The following is a 17,354-nucleotide window of genomic DNA, read 5'->3' on the forward strand; positions in this document are numbered from 1 at the left end:
AGAGGAGGCCAAGCTTGATTCACTTGATTCGTGCTGTCTGCCCAGGATGCAGATTTGAATGGTAGTATAAGACCATCAGTTTCCCATCCCTGATTTCTCTCCATCACATTTACAAGACACTGTCCTCAGCGCTAATCTCTGCTTTTGCCAGATTAAGAGGTTTTCACTGGCTGTGCTCATTATAGGTAGCTGAATATCTGATATTACATTGCACAGTAGAAATCCCTCTGTTTGGATATTTTTACTACTCAGTTTATTAAAGAGAAACACTGAATTTTAATTCATCTCTAAATTTTTCAGTATAAATCTACTAAAAACAAAGACATTCTCCTACATATTCACATCATTATACACAAGAAATTAACAGTAATTTCATAATATCCTCTAAAATACAATCCCCAAACTTTTACACTTCCCAGAAATATTTTATAGCTGTTTTTTTCTCAGTCCAGGATCCAATAAAAATTTATGTTAGTTTTTATGTCACTTTAAATCTAGAATAATCACCCTATCTTTTTTGTGTTAAAGACATTGACTTTTTTTGAAGAGACCAGGCCAGATGTCTTACAGAATGTCTACATTCTGGTAGACAGGTAGACATTTCTCTGATTGTTTTCCTTCCTTCCTTCCTTCCTTCCCTCCTTCCTCTCTCTCTCCCTCCCTTCCTTCCTTTCTCTTATCTCTCTTTTTTTTTATTAAATCATAAAGAGGTAGGTCATGTATACCTTAACGCATTTATGGGGTACAATGTGCTGATTTCATATACAATTTGGAATGCTGACATCATACTGGTTAATATATCCCTCACCTCATTTACTTAATTATTGTGTTAAGACATTTATACTCTATACTTAATAGATCCAACATGTACCTTTGCAATATGCACCATGGGTGTGATCCCACCATTCACCCTCTCTCCATCTGACCTCCCCCCTCCCCTCCCATATCCCCCTTCAACCTGAGCCATAGTTGTGATCTATTCTTCATATGAAAGTGTGAGTGATTGTAAATTGGTTTCATAATAGTACTGAGTACACTGGATACTTTTCCCTCCATTCTTGAGATACTTTACTAAGTAGTTTTTTTGAGACAGAGTCTTCCTCTCTTATCCCAGACTACAGTATCATATTTTCAGCCTAGCTCATAGCACCTCAAACTCCTGGGCTCAAGGGATCCTCCTGCCTCAACCTCCTGAGTAGGTGGGACTATAGTCACATACTACCACACTCAGCTAATTTTTCCATGTGTAGATATGGGGTCTCATTTTTGCTCAAGCTGGTCTTGAACTCCTGAGTTTGAGGGATCCTCCCAATCTGGCCCCTGGAGTGCTGATTGTTTCCTCTTGAGTAGTTCAGGTGGGATTTTGGCTCAAATTCTGTCTAGGTGCTATTCACTTCATGTGGCTTTACACCAGAGAGCACCTAACATCAGGTGGTCTCATATATCCAGTGTGAAAATACATTTCCTTCTTTATAATTAATAAGAAAATGTGGCTTGGTATTTTGAGACTGTGTGAATACCCTTTTCCCCAACAACCTTTTATTACTCCCTTGTTTTTTACATTAGTCAGTCTTTTACATGCTTTCAGGTAACATTTAAGCAGATAGCAGGAAAACTAAGTGTTATTTACACCTTGGCTTCTTCATATAACTCAGCCAAATCTGTGATACACACAGGCAGGTTACAGCAGGTTATGTCATCAGCTATTACTGAGACAAAAGGGGATAGAAACACAACCAACCTAGGAGGCCACTATTAATATCATTCAGTTAAAGGAATTTAACAGGAACAAGTGCACATTAACATCTCACCTGGGGGAAGATCATATTTATCTTCAATAGTTGTTTTGTCTGCATCTTCATCTTTCTTTGCAAAAGGAGGCAGTTTTTTGGAAAGGCTATCCAGATAATTACCCTTAAAGGAAAAAACAAGGAACTTATTTTAGGCTGACATGTGGCTGAAAGTCAGCTGTCACAAATGTAAGTTTGTGAGTAATGAGGAAAGCATATTTTTTAAGGTTCTGAAAATAAAGTTTACAAACGAAAGGTTCTCCAGGAGACTCATTAACTCAATTCTAGCTTTTGTTAATTACTTGTAGTTTCCAGTTAATTTCTTCTCAGGCAGCTCTGGTTAGTAACAGCATCTAGAATTTTTGTAGAAATTCAAGGAGTTTTGAACACATGAAAATATTCACATTTTCCCTGGATTTCAATGAACTTACAGCCACTAAGGGGAAGGTCGGGGCTATAGTCCTACGGGTAGGCTCATATAGAGGACTTAAGGAGCATTCTCTTAATGGAATAAAAACTTCAAAATGGAGTTCAGCAGAGGCTAATCATGGATAGGAAGGAGTCAAATCAAAAACCAGCTTTAAATGGATGGGAGAGGGTAAGTAATAGCCAGCTTGCAAGGCAGGGAGGGGGAATGACAGTAACACATCAGCAGAGAATGGCTACTTAGTTGCAAAAGTTGAAATTACTCTTCGCCATCACGTGCTTGTGAGAATATGGACTTGAAGGATACAGTTGATTAGAAGTCAGATCATTGTAAGAAAGAATTAAACGACATCAGGAAAGAGAGATTCCTTAATAACCTATGTAATACATCAGTTTCTATAAAGACTTTTATTCAATTATTGTTAATTGTATCCAATTACCTGAGACTGAAATAACTTGCTCACTTCAGATTTGAAATAGGGTGGTATTACGTGGTTCCTCATATCCATTAGATAATTTTTTGTTGTCTCAATTTCCTTCCTGGTTGATATTGCCATAATGATGCAAAAGAATACAGAATATTTAAAAATTTCATTTGCTTGTGCTTCAGCTCTAAATCCCAAGACTTAGCTATTTGGTAGTCCAATCATCTTCATATTTTATGGACAAGCCAACTTAATTCCTATAATAAATGTTACTAAAGTGAAACAAGCAGCCAGAATCATATAGTCTGTAAGTAATCAAACTGCAATGGACTCTGGATATGTGACCAATGCTCTTATATTAGATGGATTGTCTGGAAAAACCAGACAGGCATGATCAAAATGTCGTCTTATTTAAACTTTCATTTTCCATTAAAAATGTGTATCTCTACTGCCTCACTGAGTTCATTCATCAATCTATGGCAGTCTGACTATTATGCACCACTCACTTAAAACTATTCTCACAAAAGAAATTAATCAAAAGAAATTAATCACCCTTCTAACTGATAAACCCAAATTCCTTTTTCATTCCCACTTCTAATTCTTATACAGCATCTGACATTTGCTGACCAGCTTCTATTTCCTTAAAGCTTTCTCCTTCCTTTACCCAATCCATTTTCATATTGCCAATACTTTTCTGAGACACATATCTAATTATGTGTTTTACTTTCTTCTTTAGAAACTTTTTACTGAGCTAGGTGCAGTGGCTCACGCCTGTAATCCCAGCACTTTGGAAGGCCAAGGTGTGGGGAGCTCCTCCTGGAGCTCAGGAGTTTATGATCAGCCTGAGCAAGACTGAGACCCCTGTCTATACTAAAAATAGAAAAACTAGATGGGTGCTGTGGTAAGTGCCGGTAGTCCCAGCTACTCAGGAGTCTGAGGCAAGAGGATCACTCAAACCCAAGAATTTGAGGTTGCGGTGAGCTATGACAACACAGCACTTTACCCAGGGTGACAGAGTGAGAATTTGTCTCCAAAAATTTTCTTTTCCTTCCACTGGCTTTTTATTACCTACTTATACGTTACTATAAAATTTTAAATTGTTAATATTTCAAAAATTTGAATAGATAACATATGCATGCATGCACAAATCCAAAGGTACAAGAGTACATAATAAAAAAGGAAGTCTCCGTCTCACCCTGCCCCTGACCCCTCAGTATCCTTAGCCACAGGCACTCACTGTCACTAGTCTCTTGCATATGTTTTTAGGGATGTTTTATGAGGCTGATGGGCTTCAGGACATGCCACCTCAAAAGATGGCACTTTGGAATGTTAAACATTTTAAGCTAAAGGAACTGGAGAAGCAGCATGGGCTGAAATGTTTCTCTGATCTCAGATTGCCCTTCCTCCCTGAAGCAGGTCAAAACACCTTGGAAGGAATTTCTCATCTTCCCCTGCAGTAGGTCATAACACCGTCATGGGAGAGGTGCCCTTGCGGGCCCACAGAAAAGAAGCACCCTTATCTCTGAAGACATAAGGGACAGACACAGAGATGAATGTGAGAAAACAGGCCTTGCTACATTTCCACATTTATTACCATTAGGCCATATGCCCTTTGCCCTATCACATTTCTCCATGACTCTCACTCTTTATCAAATCTGGCACAAAAACACTCATACTTATCCAAGTCTCGGAGTCTTCATTTCCTTGTCATGAAGACCCTATTGCCACATAAAACTTAAGGTATCTTCCTGCCCTGCGGACAGTGTATCCCTTCTGGTTTGACCTTGCATATGTGAGGTGACCTATAAGGCTTAAAGTTTTACCCCAATACTTCCCTACCATATTTCACAAGATGAGCCTAACATTTGTATGAAGAAGCATATTCATCTGGGAGTCATTCTGAAGAGCCGTGCAAATGCGTGTGACACTATTACTTGTGCTAGTACCTACTCCACCAACATGTCTGGCATTTGTTTATTTATTTATTTACTTTTGCAGATGGAGTCTCACTCTTTCGCCCTCGGTAAAGTGCCGTAGCATCACACTCACAGCAACCTCCAACTCCTGGGCTTAAGCAAGTCTCTTGCCTCAGCCTCCTGAGTAGCTGGGACTACAGGCGCCCACCAGAATGCCTGGCTATTTTTTCTTGCAGTTTGGCTGAGGCCAGGTTCGAACCCACCACCCTCAGTACGTGGGGCTGGCACCCTGCCCACTGAGCCACAGGCACTGCCCTCTTTCTTTTTTTTAGACAGATTCTAACTCATCTAACTCTGTTGCCCTGGGTAAAATATTACAGCATCACAGCTCACAGCAACCTCAAACTCTTGGACTCAAGCAATCTTCTTGCCTCAGCCTCCTGAGTACCTGGGACTACAGCAGCCTGCCAGAACACTCAGCTGGTTTTTCTACTTTTATTAGGGACTAAGAAGGTCTCACTCTTGCTCAGGCTTCTCTCGAGCTCCTGAGCTCACGTGACCCACCTGCCTTGGTCTCCCAGAATGCTGGGATTACAGGGGTGAGCCACTGCAGCCGGCTCTGGCTTCCTTTCTTTATGGTAAGAGAGCTGGAGTAGAAACTCCCAGCTAGGACTGAAAAAAAATAAAACCATATAATACTTAGTGCACATTCCTCATGTGAGTGATAAGAATCCTTGGAAATTTATGTCCACGAACTGCATTAAATTTCAGAATACTTTTAGTGTACTAGAATTACCAGAAGCACAAAGAGGACATTGAGAGCTTCCTTGCTCAGGGGAGGAAGAGAACCTATTTACTTGTCAAATGGGCTTCCTTAAGAGATAGTGACATCACCACACAGAAGCTGAATGACCTCGTGGCATAAATGCTGGAGAAGAGAGTGGGACAATCAGAGAGCCCAGACGGTGGTGGGACCTTTCAGCTCCTACTCAGGGTCGAATTACCTCTTTTGGTCTATCTTTTCTTTCCAGTGCTTTGTACATTCTGTGTGCCTACGTGAAAGAAAGGAAGATATGATGAAAATGAGAAATGATCTCAGCTCACAAACAATAAAATTAGCATTGTATTTTGGATTGCTAACAGTATGGGGACGTGAATTCATTGATGTCACCCAAAGTTATGATACCTGTATCTATTCACTCAATCACTCTATGCCTAATACTCATTAGAATATATTAATGAATTTTCTTACCTCCATCTATTTTCAAATAAATCTTTACCAAGTGTGTCTGGTGGACATTTTCGAGCAGTAGACACAGATTGCTTGAACACATCGATTAGGTGGGCTGCAACTTTAAAAACAGATGCATTTGACTTTTATCCCCACTTCTTATAGCATAACACCCAGTAAACACCCAATTACTCATTCAAGATACCTTTTAAGAGCCTATTTTAATCTATCAAGTGTTTACTAGGATTTGCATGACCAAGTTCTAATATAACAATAAATCACACTACTTTTATAAAATACCCTATTAGAAAACACACACTTTATAATCAAGATGTGAAGTGCAGTGACACTCCTGTATCCCACGTCACTAGGGGAAGACATTTTCCATTTAAATGCATATCTTTTTTTTATGTAAAGCAGTAAATCTTAAAGCAAATTAACCATCATATTACAATTATTTTTTAAAATATTTGTCTGCTTCATGAATGTAAGGACATGAATGTAAGGTGCTGATTGATAATTTGGGCAGTGATGCTCAGAGTCCATTCACAGAACGTGGTCTCAGTGTGATGATAACAAAAGATTACAAAAAGGAAGAGGCTTCCACGTTCTATGGGTACAAGCCCGAGGAACACAGATTTATGCAAGGTAAAATATGTTTCATTTCTGTGGGATTTCTCTGCATCCTTAATAAGTCAGTGTATGTTTTGATTCTAAGAGAGTAAGATAATATGTTACATTATCCAAACTTATTTTAGCAAAAACTTATTTTTGGTGTAACTTTCTCTTAGACTAGTATTGTGGGAGACATTTTAGGGAAATGTTGACTTAGGATCACCATTATTAATATGTCAGGAACTAGGCAAGAGGCTGTTCAGCTCTTGGATCTGTCAATTTAAAATGTGTATTCAGTTTGCCCTTCACTCTTGGGAAGCCTCTGTGCTCACCTACACTGTGCCTGTTCCCTTGTGCCAAAGGTTACAGATTCAAACGTTATAGGGTAAAAGTACAGGGCACCTAGCTAAACCTGGATTTCAGCTAGATAATTTTCTTGTATAAGTTAGCCACAGGCTATATTTGCAAGATACTTTGGTTTCTCAGTCTTAGTGTTGCTAAAAAGGAACACCTGGGGCTGAGTAATTTATAAAGAAAAGAAGTCTATTTGGCTTCACTTCTGCGGGCTATACAGCAACTGCTGGGTTGGTGTCTACTTCTGTCTGGCCAGGGCACAGCCTGCTTCCCCCCAGGGTGGAAGGTAAAGTGGACTGGGTGAGCAGATCACAGAGGAAGGGGTGCATCAGAGGTGCCAGGCTCTTTCCAACAACCAGCTCTTACAGAACTAATAAAGCCAAGACTCACTCACTGCCTCCAGGAGGGTACCCAGCCGTTCCTGAGGGATCTGCACTTGGGACCAAAACCCCTCTCCAGTAGGCCCCACCTCCAAGGGTGGGGATCAAATTTTCCCATGAGATTTGGAGGGGTCAGACATCCAAAGTATGGCATACTTATACTAAAAAAATTAGTTGTTGTTTATCTAAAATTCAAATTGAACGGAGACTCCTGTATTTTTTTTATTTTTTTATTTTAACTCTGGCAACAAGAGCCACCCAGAGTGGTGGGGACAGAGAGACGTGAGGACTTGTGATGGAGTCTTCTCTGATAGTCACGCTAAAGGGACAGCTGCCAAACCCCAGTGTGTGATGATACCGATGCTTCAAGAGAAGAAAAGTCTAGACAAACAGCCACAAAACGACTATACCCCCAGACATGGGAGGACACAGGAGACACGTCTGCAGGCTGCATGAAGCCATGCTGCCCCTTTACGACCGCTGCCATATGGAAAATAACAACAAAAATAAAAAAAAAAACCAACCAACCAAATTCTGTACTGCACATCTGCTGTGAACTATGACACCGTATAACCATGTTTGTTGGGGCTGTGTATATTCCAAGACGAGTATGCTGTGAATGAGGTCTAAGAGTAAACCGCCACCTGTAGTGTGAGACACTGCTAGGTTTTTCGTGTAACTGTGTAGTTGCTCACAGTTCTGTGTGTGTTTGTGTGTTTATGTGTGTGTGGGGGTGTTGGTTTGTTGACTGTTTCCTTCCTACATCTTAGCTATGACTTAACCTTCATTAGGTTAATATAAAAGTCAAATGTCAATGTTTTTTCATTCAACAGATAAAGGTTCAAGATGAATTAGAGGCAATAATGTTTTGTTTTGTTTTGTTTGAGACAGAGACTCACTATGTCACCTTGGTACAGTGCCATGGCGTCACGGCTCACAGCAAACTCAAACTCCTGGGCTTAAGCAATTCTCTTGCCTCAGCCTCCCAAGTAACTGGGACTACAGGCACCCCCCACAGCATCCAGTTATTATTTTTCTTTTCTGCAGTTGTTGTTTGGCAGGCCTGGGATGGGTTCGAACCCGCCTACCTCAGTGTATGTGGCTGGCACCCTTACCCACTGACCTGCGGGCTCTACTCCAATAATGATTTTTAAAGATCCCACAACTAGGGCAGAATAAACCATTAGAAAATAATATGGCCCACTGGAGAACACAGTAACAGAACTTGCTGCTTTGTCATCAGATAAGAGAATGACTAATAAGTGTATTTAAGATCATTCCTTTGAAATTTATAAACATAACACAGAAAAATATTAAATGCTAATTACCTTCAGTAGCATGACTTTTTGTCGTTTCCTCCATTTTAGGGAAAGACTGAAATGAAGATAGAATTACTTATTGATAATGGTTATTATATGCAAAACTCAGTTTGTTTCGAAGCATTATAAGGCCAATGCTTTACATGGCCAAATTGATCTTTTGTAAAAATTACTACAAAATGAATTAGTTCTTAATACCAATATAAAGTTTGATTTCTTAAAGTCATTCCTTTCACTTAACAAGTTTCTAAAAATAGCAATAGTTTTAAGTTGTAGAAATTCCTCTTCCTTCATGCTATTTCATTCATTAATTCTCTTAGCATTTCAACGAATATCAATCTTTTCTGAAGATAATAACAAATTTTATTTAAGGGTAATGAGAATTAATTATGAACCAAGGAAGAGATCCTAAAGCTATTTTGAAAATTTAATACATAAAGAAACAGATTTCTACAGACATTGGAAATTACGAGGAGGGAGTGAAGGCTGTGTAGAAGTAGCAGAAACAGCCATTCCTTATGGTATTTTGTCTTGAAGCATCTAACATGGAAACAATAGTGAAAACATTGAAATACAAAACGCTTTCTCACCATAACCAGCTTGAGGAGGTCAGCAGCATTGCCCCTCTCCTCCTCGGTTCTGGAATCTTTAACTGTCATTTCCTGTAGCTCATCTTCTTTCTTTAGAATATGGTTTACATAATCCTACATTGCCAGAATAAAATAAAACAATTAAAACCAGAAATAAGGTAAAGACACCAAAATAGTCATCACCAACTTCAAGTATTGCAAACATTAAGAACAAATAAAGTCACAGTGCTCCACAACCAAGATCCAGCACCATGGAAAACCAACAGTCACAGGCCAGTGGGAGGGGACAGTTAGTTCATCCATTTCCCTGACCACCCCGCTGTCCACCATTGGTTTGTGACTGTTTAATATGCAGATATGCTAATATGGAATGGCTTCAAAGGCCAAAAAGCAAAGCTTTAGGGGCCAGAGGATAGAACTATGTGGGGACCTTGGAGAGGTCCTGCCACTAGCTCTGTGCTCAGTGTTTTCATCAATAAAATGGACAGAGTTGGGTTCTAATTTCTAGGATCCTCTCAGGTATAGTTTTTATGATTTTTATCTGTGAATGGAATTTGCCTAGTCCATGCCTTTGCTTCCAAGAGAATATACTTAATTTTTTCCATAAGTGTTTGATCTATTTTCATAAATAATAATAATACCCTGCTCTATGCTGGGTGCTGGGTATATAACCGAGAACAAAATACATACAATCCCTGTTCTTAAGGACTTAACAAACAAGAGTGAGATGTTACAGATATGATCACACAATTAACTATATATTTACAAATTCCTAGACCACTTCCAAGGCCAACAATCCTTTTCATTCATGGACAAATATTAGGTTAATGCTTTATTTTTCTCTTTTTCCAGCAGCCGCTAGACCGGTTTTCTATGTAGTGAGAAACATGGAGGGCTCAGTATAGCAACCACATGTAGAAGTTCCATATGTTCTCAAAGTCTTTGGGGACTCTTTAATTTCTACACCTTTGCATATGCTAAAAAAATTTCTATGCCTTATGGGAACTGTTAAGTATTTTCTACCTCTCAAAAATTTTTTACTCTCTGGAAGATTGACATTCTTGTGCTGAGTTAGATAAATATTGGTAGAATTACATAATTTTAAGTTCCTCAGGAAATCAGAGCAACGATTGCCCTGTTCCTGATTCTTTTGGGTCAGGTTACCTGGACTCCATTACCTTCAGGGAAACCTGCAGCCTCAGTTTCACCTCACTGTTTATGACCTCATGCTGAATGAACTGGCGCATCTGGAGCACGTTGGGGCCCTTAAGGATGGGGGCCGGGGCGCTCACTAGCTGCTTGGCCCCAATGCAGAGGCCCTTCCAAATCTGAGTGCCAAATGGAGGTCCTGGAGTTTTTTTCTATTAACGAAACAAAGCAAAAGTACCACCAAAGAAATAGAAATGAGAATGTTTTAACATTAGATTTTTTTTTTTTTTCATTCAATACTTATTATGTGGATAGCTTCCTCAGAAGGCACTTGTTAGAGATACAATGTTGGGGAGGAAAAAAGCTCCTTAATCTTAAAAAGTTCTATAAACATACGGAAAACTGAGAATAAAACTGGCCCAGCTTTCATTCTTATGTGTGTCACCAAGAATCTGGGCATCTTAAGGTCCTGTTGCAGGGGTCCCTCTGGGGAGCATCTAGGGGATTCTATGGAGTGTGGTGCTAAGGTCACGTAGCAGCAGCCTGGCTTATGACAGATGTCTGTAATGGTTCCCTTATACCATCTCTAACTTTCCGGTTCCATGTTAATGTTGACCTAGAAAGATTCTTTGAGAGAGAAATCATTCCAGAGATCTGGACTGCCTTTGAGCTCATTCTTTTTTTTTTTTTTTTAATTGTTTGGGATTCTTTGAGGGTACAGGAATTAGGTTACACTGATTGCATTTGTTAGGTAAAGTCCCTCTTGTAATTGTGTCCCACCCCCAAGAGGTGTGCTATACGCAGTGAACCCCCATCCTCCTCCCCTCTCCCTGATCCCTCATTCCCCTACTCCCCACCTTATATTAGATCATCTGCTGCCTTCATATTAGAATTAAGTACATTGGATTTTTGCTTCTCCATTCTTGTGAAGCTTTACTAAGAAGAATGTGTTCCACCTCCATCTGAGTTAATACAAAAGATGTAAAGTCTCCATCTTTTTTAATGAATGAATAGTATTTATTCCATGGAGTATATATGCCACAGCTTGTTAATACATGCCTGGATTGGTGGGCATTTAGGCTGTTCCCACGTTTTGGTGATTGTAAATTGAGCTGTGATAAACTGTCTAGTGCAAATGTCCTTATGATAAAAGGATTGTTTTTCTTCTTGGTAGATGCCTAGTTATGGGACTGCAGGATCAAATGGGATGTCTAATTTGGGTTCTTTGAAGATTCTCCATACTTCATTCCAAAAAGGTTGTGCTAGTTTGCAGTCCCACCAGCAGGGTAAAAGTGTTCCCTTCTCTCCACATCCACACCAGCATCTGTAGCTTTGAGCCTTGGTGATGTGGGCTATTCTCATTGGGGTTAGGTGATATCTCAGGGTAGTTTTGATTTGCATTTCTTTGATGATCAGGGACAATGAGCATCTTGTCAAATGGCTATTCATCTGTCTTTGTCAGAGAATGTTCTGCTCATATCTCTTGCACAGAGGGAAGATGGGACTGTTTATTCTTTTTCTGTTGATTTATTTGAGTTCTCTGTAGATTCTAGTTATCAACCCTTTGTCAGACTGATACCCTGAAAATATCTTTTCCCATTTTGAAGGTTGACTTTTTGCTTTACTTGTCTAGGAATATGGTACGATTCTAGGTATTGGTCCATTTTCTACACCTTGTCAAATTTCTGGGCATAAAGCTTTTGGTAATAGTCAGAAATAATCTCTTGTACCTCTGTGGTATCAGTTGTTATTTCCCCCTTTTCATTTATGATTAAAGTTATTAAAAATTTTACCTTTCCTTTTTTTTATTAAATCATAGCTGTGTACATTAATGCAATCATGGGACACCATACACTGGTTTTATAGACCGTTTGACACATTTTCATCACACTGGTTAATATAGCCTTCCTGGCATTTTCTTAGTTATTGTGTTAAGACATTAACATTCTACATTTACTAAGTTTCACATATACCCTTATAAGAAGCACCGCAGGTGTAATCCCACCAATCACCCTCCCTTCGCCCCCCTCCCTCCACCCTCCCCTCCCTTTTCCCCTTCCCCCTACTCTTGGGTTATAAATGGGTTATAGCTTTCATGTGAAAGCCATAAATTAGTTTCATAGTAGGGCTGAGTACATTGGATACTTTTTCTTCTATTCTTGAGATACTTTACTAAGAAGAATATGTTTCAGTACCATCCATGTAAACATGAAAGAGGTAAAGTCTCCATTTTTCTTTAAGGCTGCATAATATTCCATGGTGTACATACACCAAATTTATTAATCCATCATGGATCGATGGGCACTTGGGCTTTTTCCATGACTTAGCAATTATGAATTGGCTGCAATAAACATTCTGGTACAAATATCTTTGTCATGATGTGATTTTTGGTCTTCTGGGTATATGCCTAGTAGAGGAATTATAGGATTGAATGGCAGATCTATTTTTAGATCTCTAAGTGTTCTCCAAACATCTTTCCAAAAAGAATGTATTAATTTGCATTCCAACCAGCAGTGTAGAAGTGTTCCCTTTTCTCCACATCCACAGAAACATCTCTGGTCTTGGGATTTTGTGATTTGGGCTAATTTTACTGGAGTTAGATGGTATCTCAAGATAGTTTTGATTTGCATTTCTCTGATGATTAAAGATGATAAGCATTTTTTCATATGTCTGTAGGCCGTGCGCCTGTCTTCTTCAGAGAAGTTTCTCTTAAAGTCCCTTGCCCAGCTTGTGATGGGATCACTTGTTCTTTTCTTGCTTATACATTTGAGTTCTCTGTGTATTCTGGTTATTAAATCTTGGTCGGAGACATAACCTGCAAATATCTTCTCCCATTTTGAGGGCTGTTTACTTGCTTTACTTACTGTGTTCTTGGCTGTGCAGAAGCTTTTTAGTTTGATCAGGTACCAGTAGTGTATTTTTGAAGCTGCTTCAATTGCCCGGGGTCCTCCTCATGAAATACTTGCCCAGACCGATTTCTTCAAGGGTTTTCCCTGCACTCTCTTCTAGTATTTTTATAGTTTCGTGTCTTAAGTTTCAATCTTTTATCCAGTGAGAGTCTATCTTAGTTAACAGTGAAAGATGTGGGTCAAGTTTCAGTCTTCTACAGGTTGCCAGCCAGTTCACCCAGCACAATTTGTTAAATAGGGAATCTTTCCCACTGAATGTTTTTAATTGGCTTGTTAAAGATCAGATAACGGGAAGTAGCTGGTTTCATCTCTTCGTTCTCTATTCTGTACCAGACATGTACTTCTCAGTTTTTATGCCAGTACCATGCTGTTTTGATCACCATTGATTTGTAGTATAGTCTGAGGTCTGGTAGCGTGATTCCTCCTGCTTTGTTTTTATTTCTGAGTGATGTCTTGGCTGTTCAAGGTTTTTTCTGATTCCATATAAAACGAAGTATTGTTTTTTCAAGATCTTTAAAGTATGACAGTGGAGCTTTAATAGAGATTGCATTAAAATTGTATATTGCTTTGGGTAGTATGGACATTTTAATAATGTTGATTCTTCCCAGCCATGAGCATGGTATGTTTTTCCATTTGTTAACATTTTCAGCTATTTCTTTTCTTAGAGTTTCATAGTTCTCTTTATAGAGATCTTTCATGTCCTTTGTTAGATAAACTCCCAAATATTTCATCTTCTTTGGCACTACTGTGAATGGAATAGAGTCCTTAACTGTTTTTTCAGCTTGACTATTGTTGGTGTATATATAAAGGCTACTGATTTATGAATGTTGATTTTGTAACCTGAGATGCTGCTGTATTGCTTAATCACGTCTAAGAGTTTTGTAGTAGAATCCCTGGTGTTTTCAAGATATACAATCATATCATCTGTGAAGAGTGAAAGTTTTATCTCTTCTGACCCTATATGGATACCCTTGATCGCCTTTTCTTTCCTAATTGTGGTGGCTAAAACTTCCATTACAATGTTAAAGAGCAGTGGAGATAATGGGCAGCCTTGTCTGGTTTCTTATCTGAGTGGAAATGATTTAAATTTAACTCCATTCAATACAACATTGGCTGTGGGTTTGCTGTAGATGGCCTCTATCAGTTTAAGGAATGTCCCTTCTATAGCAATTTTCTTAAGTGTTCTAATCATGAAGAGATGCTGGATATTATCAAAAGCAATTTCTGCATCAATTGAGAGAATCATATGGTTTTTGTTTTTTTAATTTGTTTATGTGCTGAATTATACTTATAGATTTATGTATATTGAACCAGCCTTGAGACCCTGGGATAAAACCGACTTGGTCATGATGTATAATTTGTTTGATGTGTTGCTGGATTCTGTTTGTTAGGATCTTGTTAAATATTTTTGCATCAATATTCATTAGTGATATTGGTCTATAATTTTCTTTTCTTGTTGGGTCTTTTCCTGGTTTGGGGATCAGGGTGATGTTTGCTTCACAGAACGTGTTGGGTATTCTTCCTTCTTTTTCTACATTTTAGAACAGGTTCAATATAGGTACTAATTCCTCTTTAAAGGTTTGGTAGAACTCTGACGTGAAGCCATCTGGTACCAGGCTTTTCTTTTTAGGAAAGTTTTGTATGGTTGATGTTATTTCAGAACTTGATATGGGTCTGTTCAACATTTCCACTTGATTCTGGCTAAGTCTTGGAAGGTGACGTGCTTCCAAGTATTGGTCAATTTCCTTCAGATTTTCATATTTCTGAGAGTAAAATTTCTTGTAATATTCATTAAGGATTTTTTAAATTTCTGAGGAGTCTGTTGTTATTTTGTCTTTGTCATTTCTGATTGATGAGATTAGAGATTTTACTCTTTTTTTCCTGGTTAGGTTAGCAAAAGGTTTATCTATTTTATTGACCTTTTCAAAAAACCAACTTTTTGATTTATTGATCTGTTGTATAATTCTTTTGTTTTCAATTTCATTTAATTCTGCTCTAATTTTGGTTATTTCTTTTCTTCTTGTGGGTTTGGGGTTGGAATGTTCTTCCTTTTCCAGTTGCTTGAGATGTCCCAGTAAGTTGTTAACTTTCTCTCTTTCCATTCTCTTGAGGAAGGCTTGCAGTGCTATAGGACTGCCTTTGCGGTATCCCAGACTTTTTGATAATTCATGTCTTTATTATCATTTTGTTCCAAAAATTTGGCAATTTCTTTCTTAATCTCATCTCTGACCCAGCTCTCATTCAGCATAAGATTATGTAACTTCCATGTTTTTGTATGAGTATTCAGATTCCTGTTGTTAGTGAGCTCAACTTTTATTCCATGGTGGTCCAAGAATGTGCAAGGAATAATTTCTATTCCTTTAAATTTACCTATGTTAGACTTGTGACCTAAGATGTGATCGATTTTGTAGTATATTCCATGAGCTCATGAGAAGTAAGTGTATTCAGTTTTGTTGGGATGAAATGTTCTGTAGATGTCTGTTAAATCCAAATGTTGGATGGTTAGGTTTAAATCTAAAATTTCTTTGCTCAGCTTCTTATTGGAGGATTGATCCAACACTGCCAAAGGAGTGTTGAAATCTCTGACTATTATGGTGCTGGAGGAAATCAAGTTGCTCATGTCTGTTAGACTTTCTTTTATAAATTGAGGTGCATTCTGGTTGGTGCACAGATATAAATAATTGAAATCTCATCATATTGAGTGTTACCCTTAACAAATATGAAGTGACCATTCTTATCCTTCCTTACTTTTGTTGGTTTAAAGCCTATTGTATCTGCAAATACAATTGCAACAGCTGCTTTTTTCTGATTACCATTTGCCAGAAATAAGGATGACCATCCTTTCAACCCTCAGTCTATAATCGTCTTTTAAGGTAAGATGTGACTCTTGTATACAGTAAATATCTGGCCTGAGTTTTTGTATCCAGTCAGCTACCTGTACCTCTTTAGAGGACAGTTTAAGCTGTTCACATTAATGGAGAACATTGATATGTCTGGTAAAATTTTGGGTATCAAGTTTTTCCAAAGTCCAGTGGACATTTTTAATCCTTTTGCCACTGTGGAATTTGGAGTTTGAATAAAAATTTCTGAGTGAGTTTACTTTTGTGGTAGAGGATTGGGCTTGTCATTATGGAGGATAGGTCTGCGAATATCCTGAAGAGCTGGTTCGGTTATGGCAAATTTCTTCAACATATGAATGTCATTAAAGTATTTAATTTCTCCATCCTAAATGAAACTCAGGTTAGCTGGATATAGGATCTGGGGTTGAAAGTTATTTTGTTTTAGGAGATTAAAAGTCAATGCCCACCCCCTTCTGGCTTGAAAAGTTTCAGTAGAGAGTTCTGCAGTCATTCTGATATTCTTCCCTTTGTAGGTAATGGATTTCTTACATCTGGCTGCTTTTAGAATTTTCTCTTTCATATTAACTTTAGTGAAGTTAATTATGATATGCCTAGGGGATGAATTGTGCTGGGATTCTAAAACTGGTAAGTGAATTTCAGAATCTCTTGGCATGTGTGGAAAATTCTCTTTCATAATTTCATGGAGAAGTGTCTCTGTGCCCAGAGAGGCCACTTCATCAATTTCAGGGATTCCAATGAGGCAGATATTAGCCTTTTTTGAATTATCCCAAAGCTCTCTGAGAGAATGATCCGTTTTTGCTCTCCATTTCTCTTCCTCTTTGACAGTTTAGGAGCATTCAAGGCTTTGTCTTCAATGTCAGAAATCCTTTCTTCTGCTTGCTCCACTCTATTACTGAGGGATTCTACTGTATTTTTCAGATCTTTGAGGGCTTCAAATTCTTGCTTCAGTGCATCAAAATGTTTGGTGGTTTTGTCTTTAAATTAGTTAAATTCTTGAGACAACTTTTGAATTTCTCCTCGAATTCCTAATTCTGACTTGCTGCTCAAATTTCTAATTCCAAATTTTCCTCTATTTTATTAATCTTGTTTGCAATCCAAATTCTGATTTGATTTCTGACATCTCGGCCAGCTGTTTATGACTGGGCTCTTCAGTTACATCTGCCATATCTTTCCTTGTGGGGGCAGGGGTGTTGATCTATTCTGGTTATTCATATTACCAGAGTTTTTCTGCTGATTCTGCACCATGATTGTTTTACACTGTTTGATTTTTTCCCCTGGAGCTTTGTCGAGGACCTGTACAGGGCTATGGCCTGAGACACTTGGGCCCTGTTTGGTGTGGTGGGGCTAAGCGGTTCTGTCTTGTTTTCAGCTGGTTTCTGTTCAACTCTA

The 17,354-nt window shown here is 38.5% G+C and overlaps 1 protein-coding gene across 1 annotated transcript in view; it reads right to left on the minus strand.

The window, feature by feature from the left end:
• SPAG17 (sperm associated antigen 17) overlaps window positions 1-17,354 on the minus strand; it is a 300,150-nt gene that overhangs the window by 21,890 nt on the left and 260,906 nt on the right. The window contains exons 36-42 of the mRNA XM_053591252.1: window positions 10,225-10,407; window positions 9,047-9,160; window positions 8,466-8,511; window positions 5,810-5,909; window positions 5,562-5,609; window positions 2,657-2,756; window positions 1,812-1,914 (exon numbers count right to left, since the gene is read on the minus strand). Coding sequence (XP_053447227.1) covers window positions 1,812-1,914; window positions 2,657-2,756; window positions 5,562-5,609; window positions 5,810-5,909; window positions 8,466-8,511; window positions 9,047-9,160; window positions 10,225-10,407 — 694 coding nt within the window. The remainder of the gene's footprint in view (window positions 1-1,811; window positions 1,915-2,656; window positions 2,757-5,561; window positions 5,610-5,809; window positions 5,910-8,465; window positions 8,512-9,046; window positions 9,161-10,224; window positions 10,408-17,354) is intronic.

Source organism: Nycticebus coucang, chromosome 5 (genome assembly GCF_027406575.1).
Source record: "Nycticebus coucang isolate mNycCou1 chromosome 5, mNycCou1.pri, whole genome shotgun sequence".
Taxonomy (NCBI): Eukaryota; Metazoa; Chordata; class Mammalia; order Primates; family Lorisidae; genus Nycticebus; species Nycticebus coucang.